Source organism: Polistes dominula, unplaced genomic scaffold, assembly GCF_049000335.1.
Source record: "Polistes dominula isolate Pdom_NZ unplaced genomic scaffold, Pdom_raw_medaka contig_11, whole genome shotgun sequence".
NCBI lineage: Eukaryota > Metazoa > Arthropoda > Insecta > Hymenoptera > Vespidae > Polistes > Polistes dominula.
The window spans coordinates 4,632,353-4,656,418 of NW_028301154.1; the positions used below are offsets into that span (position 1 = coordinate 4,632,353).

Consider the following 24,066-nt stretch of genomic DNA (forward strand, 5'->3'; position numbering starts at 1 on the left):
AACACTTTTTCTTCATTTGAAAAATTGTAATTTACATACCACACGTTTACACACAGTTTTTAAACAATAATTGTATGTAAGCAATAATTGTTTGAGTTTTGATCAATCAGTTTTGAATTTCTTCAAAAAATTCTTAAGAACATTATTTTAAGATAACTTTACTACAATACTTATTATTTTTATACTAAAGACGTTGCTTAATTAGAGGATTACTTAGATGTTTAAGATTTTGTTTAATAGTTTATTACAGACTTTTCTAATGTTATGTAAAATAGAACTCGTCTAAATGGTAGAAATTTGTATCCTGTATTTATGATCCAATTCGGTAGGTTTTGTTTTTACTACATTTATTATTTACATAAATTTACTCAGTACTTGTCTCATAATATTTTGGTTTGTATGAAACTAATATAAGATTAGGACTACTCACTAAAGTTACTAGATTAAACTATAGATTATATTCTTACAATAGAATTATTTATTAATTTATCATAATTAAATCAAATGGTTGATGCTATCGAAATAACTTAAGTTCAACAAAATGTACCTTAGAAAGTATATTTCACATCACCTTTTATTATTCGACATATTTTTTTAACATAATTTAATTGATTAAACATTGAATAAATTATTATGTGTGACTATAAAAACTATCATTTCATATATTTTTTTTTCTATCGCAAGCACAATATATTATTATATTTTTGTTTTTATTGTTATTATATTTTGACATAATTTACACAATTTATATGAATTCATTTATAATAAGGAAATAATAATAAAGTTGTAACATTAATTGTTTCCTGTGATTTGATATTCTTCAAATACGTATGAAATTCTGAAATAAAAGTTATATAAAAATCGTTTTTATTTTTTTATATTATTATGCAACAAGGTAATATTAACGCATTCTATTTTTTTTTTCTAATAATAATTTTACGAACCTTCGAGATTCTCTGCTAAGAATGGTCTTCTACTGAAAATATGAGCCAATTTTACTTCAGGGAAAATTTCTTTGAATGCAGTTGATTCTATGTCATAAAATTCTTTATAACGTGCAATAGATGTGCACATAAAAGCTATCGTGTATTTTTCTAATTCTATTTCCTCTTTCAAATCTTGAAATTTCTTTTGAATTTTTTCCTTGGTATTACAATGTTCATTTAAAATTAAAACATTACTTATCAAGATTTCGCCAGTTATATAAATTTGTATACAATTTACTTGAAAAGATTCTGGTCTTTTGTACGATGTATTGCAAAACAATTGAGCTGAATTTATTGTACATCCCCAAATAGGACCATTAAATGAATACCTATGTAAAAACACAAAATATGAATTTTTTTATAAATATTTTACGCATACAAATATTATTTCTATTTACGTAATAGAAAAATTTCTATCAAATATATTACCTAATTTTTAAATGTGCAATTATCTCTATTAACTCAGGAATATCAGAATATGTGCAAAATAAAACTAAAGTAAAATTATTGAAAGTTTGGTCAAAAGTCATTTTATTGTGCCAATCTGACAGTTCATGTAATTGTCGGAAATATCTAGGAACGTAGTGTGGTTGTCCTACTAAAGGGAGATCTAACCATCGTAATGTCGGAGCTGGAACTCGACATTTTGTGACGAAATGTAAAGTATTTACAGTAAAAAAATATGCTGAAGGGAGTAAAATCGTCAAAACTGTATTAACATCTTCAAAAATACCTCTTTTCAATTCTACCAAAATGCAATTAGTTGGATTCAGATAAGACACATGTCCTTAAAAAAAATTTTCAATTAATCTTTTACAAAATAATAATTCTATTATTTAATTATCATTCTTACTTTTTGCTATATCAGAATTGCAATTTTTGTTTGTAAAACATAAAATTAAAAACGGTCTCATATCAGTAGAAACAAATACGTGTTCATTTTTAGCAACTGCCCTGTTGTAACGATTTATTATTATTTCTTGTGTAACAAGCTTAGGACCTTTTACGTTGGTCTCTTCATCAATAATTGTATTCCAAGACCTAACGTGTAGAAAAAAATCATTGACATATTTATACAATTCCTAATACATTTAAATACATTTAAACAGATTTATCGTTAGTTTATTAAAAGACTAATAATTAAACATTAGTTTCATTAAATATGATTATATTATCAAACAAGATATTATTAATAATAAAATATATTTCTTAAATATACCTGCAAGTTAACTTCACATTTTTCTCATCCTCTGAGTTTAAATATCGAATAACTAAACGCATAGCATCATCACGAACGTTGTACTCCATTTTTTACCTCTAATGATAAATATAATAAAATGAAATTTTATTCAATGAATTATTCGGTATTATTATCGAGAAAAAAATAAATCTCTAGCATAAGCGTAAAATTGATAATATTCTGCAGAAATTGTTATTACAAGAAATTAACACACACAAACTTTTATGTACAATTTGCAAGCTTGAATATCAAAATTGTACAAAATTTTGTTCATATTGTATTATTCTAAGTATTATAATAATACAGTTATTAACTGATTTTTAGAAGATTACCTATAATATCTAATCAAGATTATTATTTTTATTATATTATTATAGTTAAAGTCACTTTGAATTATTAATTTTTTTACATTAAGAGTCAAACAATTTAAGAATGTTTAGTAAAACGTTTGGTTACTTTTTAATTTATTAAACAGAACACCATACAAAAAAAGTTAACTGTACTTACTAAATTTAATTTTTTATTGATTGTATATAAATTTACAAATATTAGACAAACAAGGGCAACACTTTTTCTTCATTTAAAAAAAAATTATTTACATACCACACGTTTACACACAGTTTTTAAACAATAATTGTATGTAAGCAATAATTGTTTGAGTTTTGATCAATCAGTTTTGAATTTCTTCAAAAAATTCATAAAGTAACATTATTTTAAGGTAACTTTACGACGATTCGGATTTGAGACACCGAAGCGAGTAGACGTATCACGCGCGAGTTAGAACGCGAGTGTAAACAAATCGTGATTGTATTGAATTGTTCAGGGTATAAATTTCAAGTTCCATTGTAATATTTAACTGCTATTTTTGAAGTGATTAAATGACGCATTTAAACGGCTTTTGCAGTTTGAAATGCAAGAACAATCCAACAACATGGCTTCTGACAACAGGGGCCAATTATATAAAACTGCACTACAAAAAAATACAGCATCATACGCCAATGTTACCTCTCAATACACCAATCCAAAGAAAGAACAAGCATTAATACTTGATTCAATCGAAGGTTTTTCTAATGATGATTATATTGATGGTTTAGAGAATATTATAAATCCTCTGGAAATACGCTACATTTCTAAAATATCTGGCGCTCGTTTATGTATATTTTTATCCAGTGAAGCTTTAGTTGATACTCTTATAAATAAAACTCTGCAAGTTAAAAACATGAAATTAAAAGTAAGACCGTTAATTGAAAAAAATAAAAGAGTAGTAATATCTAACGTTAATCCGGTCATTCCGAATTCAGTGTTACTCGAAAAACTTAAACATGCAGGCATCAATCCAGTATCAAACATACATAGCTTAAGAGCAGGATTAATAAAACCAGGCAGGGCACACATTCTTTCGTTTAGACGACAATGTTACATAAGAGAAGAAGAAGAAAGTTTATTACCAGAATCGCTTCACATCAGCTTTGACAACGTTACGTATTGGATTTTCTTAAGCACAGATACAACACATTGTTTTCTATGTAAACAAAGCGGCCATATAGCTAAGACGTGTAATAAATACAGTGAAGACGGAAGTATGAATACGAATAACAACAACGATACGTTAACAACAGATAACTTAACGGACGCTTTGAAACCAAATAAACTTGTAAACACATTGAAAAGGCCACCTTCTTCTACTGTATCAGAAGTAACTACAGAAAATCAAGTATTGTATGACACAGCTAAAAAACTCTTAGAGAAACCATCTGAGGAATGGTGCTTACCTAGGCCTAAGTCCAAAAAAACAAAAATAGTTTATGATAATTCGAATGACTCTCAGTCAGATATGTCAGATGTGGAAAGTAATATAAATCATCAAGAGGCACTTTTACCAGCAAAATTAGCACTGGAAAATTCAAAAGAAAAATGTATTATTCCCTTTACAGAATTTGAAGAATTTTTCGCTGCTTCATATGGCGTTCATGACGTTATAGACTTAGCTAAAAAGTACACTGAAAACTCAAGACGCTTAGCTGATATGATTGATAAAATTTATCCTCATGTTATACATCGAAACGCTAAATCAAGGCTTAGTAGAATTAAAAAAAACTCTTAAGAATGTAAGTGCTGCCTTATACAATTTTAATACTTATTAAAATGGCTAAGTCGTGTGATAAAAATTTAAAAAATACTATACTGGAACTGTCACTCTATTTCTGAAAAAGAAGAAGAAGTACGTCACTTGCTAACTGACTTAGACATTCTAATATGTGTCGAAACATGGCTCACCAAAAACATCGAATTTCCTGGATTTAGAACATTCCAAAAAAATAGGCTACATTCAAGAGGAGGAGGTATACTAATTTTAGTACGCAAAAACCTTGTATGCTATGAAATTAAAAATTTAAGAGTGCCGGACATAAGTGTTGAATTAATGGGAATATGTATTCAAAATGTTAAACCTGCCATTGATATATTTGCGTGTTATAGAGCCCCAGGTGGAATCTTATCTGAGTCACAGTGGGATACAGTTATCAATAATATAGATAATACTAAATTTACTCTCTTCGCGGGAGATTTTAATTCCCACCATACAATCTGGAATTGTCCAAAAAACGATTCTAATGGTGAGAATTTACTAGAAAGTATTAATAAATCTAATCTTTTATTACACAATACAGATACTATAACATACATTCGCGAACCAATTAACTATACATACAATTTAGACCTCATTTTTTCTAGTATTAATCTAGCTGATAAATTACATGTACAGGTCAAAGATGAAACTTGTGGCTCCGATCACTTTCCTGTTAATATAGACGTAAATATTCAAAAAACGGTTTATAATAAAAAAAGTTTCAGACTTAAATCTATGAAAACTAATTGGACCCTATTTCTAGAAGTATTGGAATTAAATTATGTAAAGTTATTTACTGTAGAGTATAAAAGCTCTAATGCAAGCTCAAAATATTCAATTCTCACTGATTTAATAGTTAATGCACTTCAAAAAAGCACTCCAGAGAAAAAATTTGTCAATAATAATATACACAGAAATCCTGTTTCTTGGTGGGATCCAGAGTGTGAAAAAGCCTTAAGACTCAGAAAAGCTTCTTTTAAAAAATGGCGGTTTTCCAAAAGTATGAATGATCTTATATATTATAAAAAGAACTGTGCTATTTTAAGACGTTTATTCAAAACAAAACGTAGAGAAAATTATAAAAAATTTGCAGAAAAAATCAATATACATACTAGTCAAAGCTACGTTTGGAATTCTTGTAAAATAATGAAAAATAAATACACAAGAATAAGGCCTTGTCACACAATAGAAAACCATCAAACCGATGATAGTTTATTAGGCACAGCCTTAAATAAAATTAGTCCATCTTGGTGCCATACTGATCCTAATTTTTTACCAAATTGTGAACAGAATGAAATGCTTAGTAAATCATTTAATTTCTCAGAATTTAATATTGCCTTAGATAGTAGAAACATACATTCTAGTCCGGGTATGGATGGAATAGACTACGAAGTGCTAAAAAAACTACCTGTAAAGTATAAACTTATCCTATTAGACATATTCAATGAAATGTATAGTACTAATAACTACCCTGTTTCTTGGACAGACGTATATGTACATTTCGTCAAAAAACCAGATGGTACAAGCATGAGACCAATAAGTCTAACGCAGTGTCTATGTAAACTCTTTGAAACGTTAATAAAAAATCGTTTGCAATGGTGGGTTGAGAAAAAAATTCTTCCAAAAAGCCAAATCGGATTTAGAAAAGGGCAATCAACATCAGATAATCTATTAAGTCTAGCCCTTCAGGTAGAAGAATCATTTATTAACAAAAAAGACATTTTAGCTGCTTTTCTTGATGTCAGTGGAGCATTTGACAGTGTTAACATTGAAATTCTATTACTTAAACTCACACAAATAGGCTGTCCACAAGAATTGACTAAATTTATCAAATTTATTACATTCGAAAGATCAATATACACTGATAAAACAGGTAATGAAGCTAGAAAAGTTTATAAAGGAGTGCCTCAAGGTGGTGTGCTTAGTCCCCTACTATACTGTATATATGTTTCTAACGTTATTGATAGGATTCCAAAAAGTGTAAAGATATGACAATTTGCAGATGACGTTGCACTTTATTGCAATAGAGTTTCTTTTGAAACAAGTAAAAGACTGCTTGAAAAAGCGTTAAAACAAATGTTCGAAAATCTTTGTGAACTGGGACTCTCTTTAAACGAGTCAAAAACCATTTTTATACATTTTAACAATCGCAACATTAAGCCTGGCGAAACTAAAATAAATATTAACAATACGATCATAAAATCTAGTAACCACGCACGATTTCTTGGAGTTTTATTTGACTATAAATTAACATTTAAAGAACATGTAAATAAAGTATTGAACAAATGTACAAAAGCAATAAATATCATTAAATTCTTGCGAGGTACTAAATGGGGTGCAGATCCTGAAACTCTAATTATTATGTATAAAAGTTTTGTACGATCAATCATTGATTACGCTAGCTTTGTCTACTTTCCTATACAAAAAACTCAAATAGAAAAACTAGAAAAATTACAATATATGACTATAAGACTAGCCTTAGGATACAGAATCAGCACCCCAACTAATATTCTTATCTCCGAATCAAAACTAACCTTTATACAAGAACGTACTATATATTTATGCAATAGTTACTTGTACAAGATTGCCTCAAATACTAGTTTAAACATATATGAAAATGTTTTTGATTTTAAAAAACAGATAGAATGTAAAGAACATTTGTTTGTAAATAATAAACGTATTTTTGTGAATTGCATAACAAATATCAATCAAGTAGACTCTCTTATATTCAAAAGCGATTACTATACCTGTTACAAGCATGCATATGATATAATAATAGGTGATATAAATATCGATTTCGAATTTGGTAAAAAATTAAAAAGTTCTAATGATCCTAACTTGCTGGTGGACGAACTTACTAAAGATAGAAATACGTATGCAATATATACTGATGGAAGTAAATCAGAAAATTCTAACTCTGTTGGTAGGGCTTGCATCTGTCCGAAATTAAATATAAATAAGTATTCTGACTAGCACCAACAAACATGCTTCAATATTTACTGCTGAATGCATAGCCTTATCGAATACAATCGACATTACTTTGAATCGTCCACACTGTAACTTTATAATTTTTACTGATTCTCTAAGCACTTTAGTTTCATTAAAAAATTGTAAAAATAGTGTACATACAAACCCTTATATATACGTAATCAAAAAGAAAATCGTTGCATCAAACAAAAAGCGCAATGAAAATTGTAAAATTAAGCTTGTCTGGGTACTGTCCCATATAGGTATCAAAGGTAATGAAGAGGCTGATGCAAAAGCTAAATTAGTATCTGGAAAACCCTTCTCAACTCATGTTAAAATTCCGTATACTGATTTCAAAGAACTAACAAAAAAAAAAGCTTTTACGGCCACTAATAACATAATTATTGAAGAAGGACGTACAAAAGATTTTGAATTTTTCCAAAAGTATCATAACACTAAAGCTAAACTTTGGTTCAAAAATAAAAAATTACCACGTAAATTTATAGCTACAATTAACAGATGTAGATCTGGCTATTATAGTTCATCGTTAATAAAAATCAATGTCATTAATGATCCGTCTTGTAATTGTGGTTACCAACAACAAACTCTTGACCACATACTTTGGCAGTGTCCTCTGTATGAGGAACAACAAAATAAGTTTAAAAAGAGGCTTCACAAAGTTAAACTAGCCCAACCTCTAGCATCTTTTGTTTTGCTCCATTCTCCTACAAGGTATATTTGTAATAGTTTCTGTAATTACCTCGAAGACTGTAATCTTAACTTGTAGGCATGCGATTATAAAGTAATGTACTTGTATATCTTCTTTTTTCAATAAACTACACAAAATAATCTCTCTTTAGAAATTAAAATTGTTTATATAAAAAAAAAAAATATTTTTTAAAATATATCTCGAAAAGTAAGGGAGATAAAATATTTTAGTACTGGACCTTTTTTGTAGCAAATAAAATTGTCTACAAAACATAATTAATAGAAAATCGCTTTATCTCGCTTACTTTTTGAGATATTTTCAAAAATGTAAGAAAAGGTGGGAATTGTTTTTTTATTTTTTAAATATATCTCGAAAAGTAAGGGAGATAAAATATTTTAGTACTGGACCTTTTTTGTAGCAAATAAAATTGTCTACAAAACATAATTACTACAAAATCGCTTTATCTCCCTTACTTTTTGAGATATTTTCAAAAATCTATCATGCTGTCACAGATGCGCGCGAGACTCTCGAGCTATAGAGAATATAGAAGAAAAAGCGAATATATTTAAGAAAAAGGGTTTCATCGCATTATACTGTTTACATTTAGACGAAGCTAACAATAGGTTGTCTATCTCTCTTGCACGCATGGAAGTTAGGAGTTTGCGCATGCGTGCCATGGCGTACTACGTCACAATGAGTAAGAGCAAGATAGCTTCATTTTCTGTTTCTTTCTACAAAGGCGTAGGACTAAGGGAGTAATTACCTGTCTAGATAGGGATATTTCCTACAGGTAAATATCTATAAATATAAATCCAACACCAAAATTTAGAAAATAAATTAAAAATTCATATGAAAAAGAAAATTTTTCTAAATAACCAGTTTTAAGCGAAATATCGAGCAAAAACCGTTTTCACCCCTTGATTTTTAATAAAAGGGATGAAAAAAAAGTTTTTTCCCCTACGATTGTTCTTTGTAGTTTTTTAAAGATAATTAAAAAAAAAAAATTTTAAAAGTCCAATTTTTATATTTTTTATTGAATTTTTATTTTTTCAGTACTTTGAACCGTCGTAGGGGTGAAAGGATGCGTTTTAGGGGAAAAATAGTCTGAAAAAGATAGGCCTAAAATTTTATGCTCTACAACTTTTATTTGAAACTTTTTTTGATATTTTCAACATATAATCCAACAAATCGTATTTCGGGGTAGTTTTTAATTTTTTTCACCCCTTTCCCGGTGGTTGAGAACTTTTTTACTTTGCCCACAGTTTTGTACGCATTTTTCTGATAATTTCCATATTTTTTCAGCCGTATAGCTCAAAAACCCGATTTCAGGGCTATTTTGACTGGACTATATACAGTTTTTCCTATTCTCGGTCTCCTCTTTATGCTATGCTTCGTAGGTATCACTCCTAGTTGTATATGTGTGTGTTTGTGTGCGTCTGCATACTACAAAGCGTGGACACATATTATTTCGATACTCAAAATGTTTGTAGGTAGGAGAGATAGAAGGGTAGAAAGGAATAAACAGAGATAAGCACGTAGGTATACGAATAAAGTATAAGGTCCAAACGAACCGACGGTCGAAATAAAGAAAGAAGGGTCGTGGTCTGTTTTTTTTTTACCAATCGTGTCATTTCTTTTCTATTGAAAAATGTATGTATTTTATTGAAAAATTAATATTAAATTATTTATTTCGCAAATATTGTAATTAACAATTATGAAATATATAGAATATAATAATTGTATTGTCTGCAGCATTTTACAAAAAAATGAAATGATTATCATATACATCTGAGAAAAAAAATTAAACAACATTGTAGAATATTTTTCTTATAAATATCCAAAGACATGTTTTTTAATTATAATGTTTGCGTATTTAGGAAATTTATACTAATTTTTCAATAAAATAGAAAAGTTTTTAAATAGAAGAAACTAAACACGTGACAAAAACAAACAAACCTTATTTACTTTATTTTTCCAATAAAAATACAATAATATAACTTATTTTACTAATATAGAAAAAAAATATAGAAAATAAATTTTTATAAAATTTTTTATTATTATAAAATAAAACAACGGAAATGATAAATAGATTTTAAAATCGTTTTAATTCAAAACCCGATGAAACGAAAAAAATACGACCACAATTGTTCCCTTCTTTAACAGCATCTACAGGTATTAGTTGCAACACAAAAAGAAATACTTGTGTGTCCTAATCCATGATAAAGATATCTCAAATTCATAGAAAGTGTGAAAAGTGGAAAGAAAAAATTCATCTCCCTGAGTTTCAAAAAAAAATATATATTACATTTACCTAGGTTAGGACAGGATATCTTTCCGCCGATAAACATTCTACCATTTTTGTTTCTATTTACATCTACCGCATTCGGCATTCCATCTTGATGAATAGAATTTTGAAAATATTAGTTTTTGTCAGCTACCTACACCCCAAAGTTGGTTCCTTATCATGAGAAATGAATTATAAAAAACAGGGAAAGTCTGTTGAAATTCGATCAACATTTATTATTATCTTTATTATCGATGAGATAATACTCATGCCTAAAGCTTTTTTTTACAACTTGTCATATCTTGTCTATTTAAAAATGTTTCTATTTTATTGAAAAATTAGTATCAAATTTTTTATTTCGCTAATATTATAATAAATAATTATGAAGTACATAGAATATATAATAATTGCATTGTCTGAAATATTAGAAAAAAAAAGGATTACCAGATACATCAGAGAAAAAAGAATTAGATAACACTGTAGAATACATTAGGAACAGATGACAAATTCCATTCAAAAGCAAGTAAATTACTGTCACATTTTAAGTCGCATATAAGAAAATTATATTATTAATTGTAATATTTGAGTATTTAAGAAACTTATACTAATGTTTCAATAAAATATAAACATTTTTAAGATGTTGAACGCCCAGCGTGAATCCATAGAGCTTACCACGGGGCTGAAATTTTAAACTCGTAGTGTACACAGTTCGATAAGCTGAGAGAGCGATACGATTCAATGCATTTTTTAGATTTTTCATTGTTCAGATTTTTATTTAGACGAGAGTATTTAGAAAGATAAGTTTGTTGTCCAAAGAATAAGGACGAGATATGTTATAAATAATAAGGGTCTCGCGAAGTGTGATAGGCTACAGAGTTGAAAAAACATTTCTAGAGAATATCTTTATTAGATCTTTCATTGCATTTTACCAGAACCTTCGTTCAGTCTAGCAGTATTTTCCATATGTTTTTCGTAACGTCTTTATTTCATCTATCCTAAAATGTTTGTTATATAGCGCAAGAATTTAGATGAAAACAGGAAATAGAAAACCATACTAACAAAAAGAATTTTATACCTTAGTTTTAAAAAAAGGATTATTTATTTTTACCTAATTTCTGACGAATTATATTTCCTTTGATAAACATCCTACCATTTTGTTGACTATTTATAACTATGTCATTCAGCATTCCGTTTTTATTGCTTGAATTGTGAAAAGTGCACTTTTTCTCAGCTATTACACCCAGAGACCATACCGGTGACCTTTATTATATATAGTAATAATATTATAATAAATAAATCTTACAATTATCTTACTCTTGAAACTGTGCATTCGTCTCATTCTCTCGAAACTCAGATTTTTGAAGGTTTCACTTCTAACACGTGTGATCTGCACACATGATTTTTTTTTTTTTGAAAATATTTAATATTTTTGAAAAAATCCCAAATGGAGATGTATCAGGTTGCATGAAAAAAAAACTAATAGTCTGAGAGGTGAGTTGCAAAAAAATGCAACAGTTTTCTAAAATCTCAAAATTGGTATACAAATTGTCAATAATACGAAAAAACCAAAAAAACATAGTCAGCCCGAATTTTTATTTAACATACGCTGTCAACAGTCGATCGAACAGCGCGTCGCGTGCATCGTTTATAGTCCAAGAGCTGAGTAGAGCGTGTAATTTCGCGCGCGGCGCGTTTTTGTATCGACTGCTGACGGCGTATGTTAAATAAAAATTCGGGCTAACTATGTTTTTTTTATTTTTTTAAAGTGTCGTGCGGTTGGCAATCGCTATCCTCGTCTGACAAGTGATGTTGCGCGATAACTCTCACTCTATCTTTAATTTCTACCAGCTTTAACAGCCTGCAAACCTTATTTGCGGCCAGATTTAATTAGGCTATTGTATATCATAATAAACAGAAAAAAATAGCTTTAATTTGATATATAAATAATAAATGTTCATTATGAGGGTATAAATATATTAAAATCGTACCTGTTTACACCTGATTGCGAAATGGTGCGGTCAAGTGCGCAACGGCAATCGTAATTTTTTAAAGTCTTTACATATATTGCTGTGAAGTGGATGATATTTTATTTAAAAACCAAGTGAGTGAATTTTTTCCCAAAAATAAATAACTAATAATTTAATTAAAAATACTAGCGGCCACATTTTGATAGAAAATCTGACAGATATATATTCTCCTAATCATAAATATACGTAAAAATTAGGTTTTTAGCAAGAATTCGATAGGTACACTAAACTTGCAGCCGGATCTCGTATTAAAAAATAATCTTCATCAATATCGCACCAATTCGAACTTGGTGGTTGCTTCGCAAGAACGGCTTGCTCACATATCTCATACCCGTAAAATGTTTATTTTTTTTCCCTTATTTTTTATTTTATTATTTTCAATCTTTGCTGATACTTTATTAATAGCCTTATATAAGAACGCACGAGTACAGACTAATTTTTCGTTTCTCCGTACATTTCTTAAGCTTTCTCATAAATATCTTATAATCATTTTTCAATTTTTTTAGATAAAAGTATGTCTGTTCCAACTAATCCTATAAGATATATAAATATTTTTATTTAAATGTAATAGGTATATATATTTTAATTGTCATACGTGTAAATACATATATAAGAAATCAAATAAAAATCATGAATAGTAATTAAATTAATCAGTTAAGAGATACAGACAAAAAAGCTTACGCTAAATTCTTTTTTTTTGTTAGCTCTTTATCAATTCTTTTACTTATTCTGATAGAGATCAGATAAAACTATTAAATATCACCGAACTCATTAGTCTTTTTATTATCTAACTGTTCCAAAAAACAAACTTTGTGATATTATTTACAAACCTTTATTTTCTTGCTAATGGAAATGTTTCAATAAAATCATATGTTCGAACGTCAGAAAAATTGATTTTTATAAAAGAAATTTCTAATTTTCTTGAATTGTAAAAAATTGAAATATAAATGTGTGTGTAAAAGCTATTATACTATTGCCGGTAAAGTGAGGTAAGAATAAAATTCAGTCATTGCACGAGTCTATGAAAAGTTCAGTCAATGAACGAATGTAGGAAAACAATTTGTTCAATTTAAGAGAATCAATGAGCTACGAAGAAATTCATCAATGCCCGAGTCTACGAAAAGTTCAGTCAATGTTCCTTGATCATTGACGATTTTCTTCGTAGCTCATTGATCATTGACGAATTTCTTCGTAACTCATTGAATTTTTGAAGTGAAAACTTCTTTAAAATGGGGATGATTTGAAAAAAGCGAACGAATTTGTAGATCTGATTTTTTAAGATAAATAAAATTAATGGGCTAATAATTTGAATAATACGTGGCCCATTGCTGGGCCCATTAATCGGCCAATGATCAACTACCATTAATCGGCCGATGATCAACTACCATTAATCGGCCGATGATCAACTACGTTAATCGGCCGATGATCAACTACCATTAATCGGCCGATGATCAACTACCATTAATCGGCCGATGATCAACTACTATTAATCGGCCGGGGTTATCATTTGGATATTCAGCCCTCTATGGGCCATTAGAAAACGTCAATGATCGGCCGTTAGTTGTCATCCTTTGCCCGGCGATTGGCCATCCAAGGGCCTGTTTTCAAACTTTGTATGGGGAATTATTAATATCACTCGACTTGAAAAAAAAAATAAATAAAGATATAAAAGAATAACCCCACCCCAACTTTTAACCTTCACCAACCCCTACCCCAACTTCTTCTTCATATTCTTCTTCTGCCTCTTTCTTTTCCGCGTTGTGTTTACACTTCCCTTATTATTTTCATTTCAATTCTCATTCTAATATCTTCGACAAGGAAACATTTTTATTTCATAAAAAGAAAAAGAAATGAGAAATGTTTAATTGATCATTGGAGTTGAATTTTATAAAATAACAGATTCTTATGTTCTCAACCCTTTTCAAAGTTTGTTTGCATTTTAATTTATTTTCATTTCAACTTGTTCGTACACTTTCGACGGAGACTGTATCTTTCCTTACAAATAGAAAAGGATCATAATATCTCACGATTCATAAAAAAAAAAAAAAAGATAATAATAATTACCATACGTGTTCGTGTTCGTTTTTCTCGAAACTACGTTTTGAAATACTAGCTCCATCGTATCTCACGAACCAGTAAACCGATTCTTATAAAATTTAATCCACATATTCTACACATGAGCTGTAACAAAGTGACGGAGAGTTTTTTCTTATATTTTAATTTTTACTATTTATTTTTAGTCAAAAACAACGAAAAAAAAGGTCTAATTTACGTTTTTTTTGTAATTTGTCCACCATTTTTTCATTTATTAATAAAATTTTTATATATTACTGTCACTTTGTAGCTGAAGTCATACAGAATATAAAACCATTTTACTTTTATGTTTCAGGTAAGCCATTCTCAAGTTCTGATGGAGCTACCAAGGCACTAAAGTTTTAAGGTGTTTTTTTATACTACTGTTTTTGCAATAAAAAATTAATTAAAATGAAAAAATAAAAATTCATTTATATAGTTTAAGACTCAATTTAACAAACCCAACAACTTTTAGATCAATATCTTTATAGTTTTCTTGGAAAAAATTCGCGAAAATAGCCTTTTTTTAAGGTGCTCAGAGTAGAAGGTCCCCTTAAATTGATAAAAAATAATGTGAGATTCTATATTACTTGCTATTATCTTTTCCTTTTCACCTTAGGAAATACTTTATCAATAGCCTTATCCCAACTCATACATAAAACACTAATCTCGAGTTTTCCTGTACATTTATCGAATTTTTCATAGATTATCTTTATTCTTTTAAAATTTGAAGAAAATGGGATTACTGTATAATCCTTGAGAAGTTAAGATATTTAGGAAAAAAAATTCTCGTTAAGTTTTTTTTATCTTTTACGAGTTCGCTGTCTTTCTTAATATTCTGATAGAGATCAGATAAAACTATTAACTATCACTTTACTCAATAATCTTTTTATTATCTAAAGTTTTCAAGAAACTTAATTATGGTTAGAGATATTACTTAGAAAACTCTGTTCATTTTTTAATGAATTTTTAAAAAATACTTAGAATTGAAACTTTCAAAAAAACAAGTTTCGAGAGTTTGAGAAAAGTTCACAGTATCAGGAGTAGGATAATTTATTATATAATATTATTAAAATATTATAATAATATTATTTTGGCGTTTTTGTAATTATTTATTTAATAATTATAAAAATTCGCGCCCGTAAGAATGCAACCCTCCAGACACACGTGGAAAATGTTGCTTGCGAACGTAATCTACTGGGACGGAATTTTTTTTCCTCCCAAGCTGTTTATACTCGTGTGTATTACGGGTTGCCTATCTTTCGAGCAGATAAAAATTCCGTCCCAACAGATGGTGCTCGCAAGCAACATTTTCAACGTGTGTCTGGAGGGTTGCATCTCTATAGGCGAAATATTTTTATAAATAATGATAAAAATTTAATTTTTATTTTATAATTAGTTATGCGTATTTTTAGAATAATATTTAGTATCTTACATGAAAGAAAATTTTTACAAATTAAAATTATTCAATATTAGACATGTAATGGTCGTCGTAAAAATAATAAAATATTAGAAAATTGTCCATAATTTTATTAGAGAACGATCCATGACTTAAAATCATATATGTATCATCATATTATTCTATTTACGAAAGAGTTACACTTGTGCGAAAAATTGCTTTATCTTCAAACTCACGCAGCTTTCATCGTGAATATCCAAATTCCTCTTACTTTAAGGGCGGGGTAAGGGTTTTCACTTTCGAAAAATCGATTTTATTTTTTTTTCTTATCTTATTGTTTACCATTTCACGAATATGTCCTTAAAATTTTAATCCGATCTAAGCAATATTCTTGAAGTTATTGTCAAATTAGTCTCTGGGTCTTTCACGCTCTAACTTTAACAGCTACGGGCGTTCGGAATAGCAGTGCAGCTGTCGAACAGTTTATTCATTGCTATTGTCCAAACCCATTATCTAGTTTAAGAAATATTTTATTTAGTAAAGGCAGGTAACTAAAGCCATAAAGATATATTTTATATTTGTATGTATACTATACACTACAATATTTTAAAGCAAGAAATGAGCGTCAGTTTGTCGTTGTACGTTCGACCGTGCGCTTGTCATTTTAGAATTTTCTCAAAAAATTTTCTGTACAAAAATGCCGAAAGTAAGCAAAGTTTCGAGAGAAGACTGACAAAGTGGAAGGATTTATTTGTGTAGATCAAGAAAAAGGTTTAATCCGAATAAAATAATTAAAGATGAGGTTACCACAAAAAGTGCTTCATTGAAGAAAAAAAGAAAAATGGGGGAAATTTTCGTGGAAAATAACGGTTCACACTTTAGATGGCCGCCAAAAATTTTTAAATTAAAAAAAAAATAATCGGAGAACGTAGGGGGGAAGATTTGATTATAATTTGACTAAATTTTCATGGTTTTTCATTTTCAGATAATTTCCGGCCGAGTTACAGTGAACACCGCAAATGGTTTTTTTTTCAAGACGCTCTGGGGGGAAGCTCTGTTACGGGCTAATGCTTCAATATTTCTGCATGAAAAATTTACAGAACATTGTCAAAACTATGCTCAATAATGTATAGAAGGTTTGAATAAAATTGCTCAATCCATATTTGAGAAAAAAAATCGCAAAAAAAGTGTTTTTTTTTTTTTACGCTGAAACCCTTACCTCTCCCTTAAAAGAATTCTCAGATACCTTAAAGGATCAGCTGATATTAAATTAACTTACACTAGAACCGACTATAAGAACATATTGAGTGGTTATGTCGATTCTGATTGTAGAGGTAATGAACAAACGGATCGGAGAAGTAGAACTGGATATTTATTTAAGTTATACGAACAATGTACCATCAGTTGGAATACGAAAAGACAAGCATCGGTAGCTACTTCGTCCACAGAGGCGGAACATATGGCTCTCTTCGAAGCCGTGAAAGAGGCACTCTGGATAAAATCATTAGCGTTTAGTATTAATATACATATTTCCGAACCGATTGTAATATACGAGGATAACATGGGCTGTATCAGTATAGCAAATAATCCAGGCAATCACAGACGATCGAAACTTATAGATATCAAGTACCATTTCACAAGAGAACAAGTTGAAAAAGGTGTAATAAAACTCGAATTTATTCCTACAGGTAACCAAGTAGCAGACACTTTAACTAAGTCACTGCCAGCCGTCAAATTCCTGGAATTCAGAGATGGAATGGGACTGAAGTAGTTATATGGATAGCAGACTTAAAATCATTTACTATATATTCATTTATTGTTTTAAGTGGTCTGGGTGGGTTTTTTCTGGGTTTTCCCACTCCTTAGCAATGAATATTGGACCATATGTATTTGTTCCCAGAATTAGAGTCAAACTTAGTGGAAGTTTCGTCTTTATTTAGATAATTTATTTGTTAATAGTATAATCTTATTTAAAACGACATAAAAGCGACTTAATGTAAAAATTTAATCGATTGAATTTTGAGGGGGCATGTTGAATTCTACGCAGTATTCTTTATTCTGCGTTTATATTACCATATCTACCAAATGCAATCGATACTTTTATGTATATAAGTAATTAGTCCAGTCAGAATAGCCGTGAAATCGGGTTTTTGGTCTATACGGCTGAAAAAATATGAAAATAATCAAAAAAATGCGTACAAAATTGTGGGCAAAGTAAAAAAGTTTTCAACCACCGGGAAAGGGGTGAAAAAAATTAAAAACTACCCCCAAATACGATTTGTTGGATTATATGTTGAAAATATCAAAAAAAGTTTCAAATAAAAGTTGTAGAGCATAAAATTTTAGGCCTATCTCTTTCAAAACATTTTTCCCCTAAAACGCACCCTTCCACCCCTACGACGGTTCAAAGTACTGAAAAAATGAAAATTCAATAAAAAAATATAAAAATTGGACTTTTAAAATTTTTTTTTTAATTATCTTTAAAAAACTACAAAGAACAATCGTAGGGGAAAAAACTTTTTTTTCATCCCTTTTATTAAAAATCAAGGGGTGAAAACGGTTTTTGCTCGATATTTCGCTTAAAACTGGTTATTTAGAAAAATTTTCTTTTTCATATGAATATTTAATTTATTTTTTAAATTTTGGTGTTGGATTTATATTTATAGATATTTACCTGTAGGAAATATCCCTATTTAAAGACAGGTAATTATTCCCTTAGTCCTACACCTTTGTAGAAAGAAACAGAAAATGAAGCTATCTTGCTCTTACTCATTGTGACATAGGTCGCCATGGCACGCATGCGCAAACTCTTAGCTTACATGCGTGCAAGAGAGATAGACAACCTATTGTTGGCTTCGTCTAAATGTAAACAGTATAACGCGATAAAACACTTTTTCTTAAATATATTCTCTTTTTCTTCTATATTCTCTATAGCTCGAGAGTCTCGCGCGCATCTGTGACAGCATGATAGATTTTTGAAAATATCTCAAAAAGTAAGCGAGATAAAACGATTTTTTATTAATTATGTTTTGTAGACAATTTTATTTGCTACAAAAAAGGTCCAGTACTAAAATATTTTATCTCTCTTACTTTTCGAGATATATTTAAAAAATTAAAAAACAATCCCCACCTTTTCTTACATTTTTGAAAATATATCAAAAAGTAAGCGAGATAAAGCGATTTTTTATTTATTATGTTTTGTAGACAATTTTATTTGCTACAAAAAAGGTCCAGTACTAAAATATTTTATGTTCCTTACTTTTCGATATATATTTAAAAAAATATGATTACTCTCTTACCTGATACTTTTTATTAAGTTTCACCACTGACAAGAACGGCGCAAGGTCTTGCCCTCTCGGATTTTGTTCAAATTTTGCAGGATGATAAATTTTGCTTACCTTTTTCCGAGTATATATGGTTATAGGAGCCACTACTCAATTATTTTTGAGATATTTGCAATTAAAAATGCTTACGATGCTATCTAGTGTTTAAATTTACTTCTGAAGTAAGCAATGGTATGTAATAGGTTTAGGATAATGATAACTATTCGGCGATTCGTTCTAATAGTGGCCGAGTCTTTTAGGGTTAGAATCTTGGGAGGTAAATTTTTTTTTTCTATTTTTATATGTAAAGATACATAATAAAGTTTAAATAAGTTGAAAATGAAATGTCTTAAATGACTAGAAACCTTATAAGAGTTTTATTTTTCATTAGCATTTGTATATATTCTTAATTCTCATTATTTTCCAAATATATATCAATGATTTTACGCCGAATTTGAACTCCGAATCGTTTATTTAAATAATCGATTTGTAATATAGCGCCATCTATTGAAAGAATCTTACAGAATAAAGATAACTCTAAATAAAAATATTTAAATTTGGTATAAAAAATAATTGTAAAAAATCGCAATAAAAATTATGCTATGTGTAAAGTTGGAAAAAAAAGCGCGTGCAATAAAATAAAGGGTATAGCCGGTTTAATATGAGAAATCTGCCCCCGTGGCTTTTTTGATTTGCACTTGGGGGATCGATTTGGTGTCGAATAAAAATAATTCACCTCAAATTTTAGCTCTTTTACTCAAACGGTTTTCGAGGTTTTCAAAAAAACCGATTTTTTCGATTTTATTTTTATATTTATAGTAAAATTCAAAACTTATCAATGATGTTTTTTTTTCTAGTTCTTAGGAGTCCACAACATGAAAAAAAATATGATCATAATATTTAAACGAAAAGCCGATTTTTGGCGGACAAAAGAAAATTAAAATCTTTTTTTTTTTTTTTTTAACTTTTTTGGAATATGTCACTTACCAAAACTTGTCAGAAAATGTCTTTTATACTCCTCTACACTCAGGAATTTTCTTGAATTTTTTGAAGTGGTGGAACAATATGAAAAAAATTAAAAACTCATTTTTTTTCCAAAATCCCAAGTTTTAACTAATTTATATGTTTTTTCAGTTAAAAAGAAATGTGAAAAATTATTTTTTTACTCAAAATACACTTTGCCAGAAATAAACATAAAGATTATTATAAAACAATTAAGATATATTCCGTCTAACGTAATTAGAAGGGTTATTAATTATTGAAAATACATTTAAAGATAGTACTTATATATTCTTTATACGGTTAGATATTATTCTAAATCCTATGCAACAAAAATAAAAATTATAATAAAAGATGTAACTATATTAGTCTTCATCACTGTCTTCATTCACTACGAATAACTAATTTTTTCATCGATGAACAGGCCACTCAGGATCTCAGCAGGTCTTACAATTTTCGCCAAATATCGAGCGTAAGATAAATAATATATGATAGAAGCAATGTGAGAGCAACATCCAACAGTGCGTCTACCATTCGCACAATCACAACAATATCGAGTTATTCCGGAAATATCGTTCTTATCTGTCTGATATTCAATAAAACAACGATATGTCTTCGAATTAATATGTCGAGATCTGACTTCAAACTTTATAATATTAGGTGTCATTTTTAAATAATAGAATGTGATTATTCCGTTTTCATCCATCATCTCAGCTAAATACGATACAGCTTGAGACATTTGATATGATCCAGTGAAAAGAATTTTGAGTTCTTGCTCTGATAATTCTGGAAGGTCAGTTAATTGCTCTGAAGTTATTATTGTTAAGAATAGCGTACATATTAGATAGACTACAGGCCCGACCTAAAAATTCGATGGGTTATATGATCCCGCAGGAAACCTATATTGGACGATATAAGGGCATAAAATAATAATTTTTAGCACTATGCCGTTACTTGTAAGCTGTTTAACTGAGTGCAGGTGAGAATTAAAAAGCACAAAATAACCGAGTGCTTTTTTATCAAATGATTTTGTACGGCATTCTTACCACCTATAGATCCATCGAAAATAATGAGAAAACACGTAGTGCCGTTAAAAAATAGTAAGCCACAAAGTCGGAAAAAATTTTTGATTTTCTGACAAAACCCCGGGTCTATTACATCATTTAATTATGAACGGCGTTGGTTTCATACAATTTAAATACCTATTTTAATTGATTATTCCGCAACGCCGTACAAAAATCATGTAACAAGGGAGAAAAATCGAGGGTTAAAATCCACCTTTTTCCACGGGCCTGGGGGATGATCTGAAACTACATAAAATTAATTTATTTTGAAAGTATTTTATGCATGGAAAACATTTTTCCACATGCCGTACTTTTTTTTTGGTCAAAGGATCTGTAAGAGGAAAACAACTTCCGGAAAATCCATGTAAAAAAATGTACTTTTGGGTGATATTTAGTACGACATTTTTTTGTACGGCATTTAAATAGTTTATTTTTATTTAATGCAATCGTCTATAAAAAATCAATGCCGTACAAATCTGATAGTTCATATTTATAAAAAAGTAATAAAAATAATAAATATATATAATTTTCATTTTATGTTGTTTGCTTCGTAAAATGAACTCTCCTTTAAAATTAATATAAATCAAATAATAAATATTAATTATTAAATGAATATTTATTTATTAAAATACTTGTCTATTTTTTAATTTACATTTTAAATACGTACATATAGTGTTCAGGAGGGTAGTACGAACGCGAAGTATACATATAATATAATATATACGCATATTGTATATGTATGTGTATGTGTATATTAGATAAACATATTACAAAACCAAGCAATAAAAATTTTGTTGGTAGTGAAAGTGTATTAAATGCTGGACATGTGATTAAGTGTGGGCAAGTATCAAGTCCTGATTGTAATATTATAAGTATTTTAGCTTTTTATTTAAGAACTTCACATATTAAAGGAAATCAACATGAAATAACTAGTGGAATATTGAAAAATGGTCGAATAATTGGAATGAGTTGTTCATACAAGGCTGGTTTAAGTGGTATTTGTAAATATGTTGTTGCAGTATTGCAATATCATTAACAGTCACTAATTTAATTGATCTTCTACGTATTCTTTCTTTTCGAGAATCTATTTGATCTACAGGACAAGCACATTCTTTGGATGATCCTAAAGGAAGATTTTGACTAGGAATACTTGTTTTTTTTTAAATAAGTTCGAGTTGAATCAATAGCTATAACAATACACAAAAACAATATAGGCATGAGTAAATTTATTGATTTAACAATTAATAATAACCAGAAAAAATAATTGTAATAAATACTTACGTGAAGGTAAAAAACCTAATTTTTTCATCACGACAAGCTATGTTTGTACAACCAAATACACAGCAATAGACTTTACTTTTATTTTTTCTTGCTGGGAATTCCGTAGGAAAAAAAATTCTTTATAACAACTTTTTAATTTAACAATACTAGTTATTTTCAATTGTACTTTCAATAATAAATAAACAAGTCATAAAATTAAATATATATATATTTCCACATAAATATTGTGTAGTTTAAGTCAGCTATCAGCAAGTTTATTGTTTACTTATAAAACATATGTGAAATTATTTAATAAAATTGTAGTACTTTTTATTTTTTATTAATATTTCCTATATAAACAAATTATAACAATATTTGAAGTATATTTCATCAAAAATTATTGAAAAATGTTAATACTGAGTTTGATAGTTTTTATTTTTTGGATATAATATTGACACTGTTTCACTTTAAATAAACGGCATAATGATTTTTACATATTATCAATTGTTCCCTTCAAAAATATATAAATGCCGTACAGTATTAGATGACGATAAAGTACCCCCTAAAACGGTAGTGTTATTTTTATTTGCCAAAAAATATGGTCTGCATTAAAATGAACGGCATGATTTTTTCTTAATTCATTGACTCTTATACTATTTAAAACAACAATAACATTTAAGAAATTGCTTTATGTTATTAATGTACGACAACTTAAACTTTTACAAAAATTGAAAAAATTTCATTTTTTGTTTTCTCTATATTTTTTTTTAGAACAGCTTTTTTTTAACGACAATAACACAGAACAATTGTACTTAGCAATATCATGGTAAAAACAAGTTGCCGTACAGAGTCAAATGATTTTGCAGATGTAAAAATCAAATATACGATTTAATTAAGTTAATTATTGATATACATTCAAATAAACAACAATTTTTAAACAGCATTATTTTAATTAGTACTTCTGAGTGTTAAAAAATAAACTGAAACTGATGCCGTTGTTTTCAGATCATCCTTCAGACCCGTGAAAAAAGGTGGATTTTAACCCTCGATTTTTCTCCCTTGTTGCATGATTTTTGTACAACGTTGCGGAATAATCAATTAAAAAAGGTATTGAAATTGTATGGAACCAATACCATAAAAAATCAAATGACCAAGTTGATTCAAAAATTCGCCGGAAAATCAAAAAATTTTTTAGACATTGTGGCCTACTATTTTTGTACGGCACTACGTGTCTTCTGATTACTTGCGATGGATACATTGGTGGTAAGAATGCCGTACAAAAATATATGACAAAAAAGACCCCATCTTCCTATGCTTTTGAATTCACACGTGCACTCAGTTGGACAGTTTACAAGTGACGGCATAGTGCTGAATGTTATTATTTTATGCCCCCGCATCTTTTCAAATAGGTTTCCTGGTGGGTCAAATGACCTATCGATTTTTTAGCATGGGCCTGTAGTCTATAAACTGTCTGTTTCGTTAGCCTATTATAAGCGAAATATGTACGTATACAACTTAGGTTTCCATAATTTCCATAATGACAATGTCAAGATGGATATTGGGACATATGGGACATATGGGATGTAACTACAGCTTCAAGAGGTCGT

At 28.9% G+C, this 24,066-nt stretch overlaps 1 protein-coding gene across 1 annotated transcript; it reads right to left on the bottom strand.

Annotated features, from left to right (window-relative positions):
• Positions 1 to 936: 936 nt before the first annotated feature.
• On the bottom strand, positions 937 to 2,294 carry LOC149030610 (uncharacterized). Its single transcript, XM_089178662.1, has 4 exons — positions 2,206 to 2,294; positions 1,840 to 2,027; positions 1,416 to 1,773; positions 937 to 1,315 (listed from the first exon to the last, which is right to left on the bottom strand). Exons 1-4 carry the CDS (start codon positions 2,292 to 2,294, stop codon positions 937 to 939), a joined length of 1,014 nt encoding a protein of 337 aa, XP_089034788.1.
• Between the last annotated feature and the right edge of the window lie 21,772 nt (positions 2,295 to 24,066).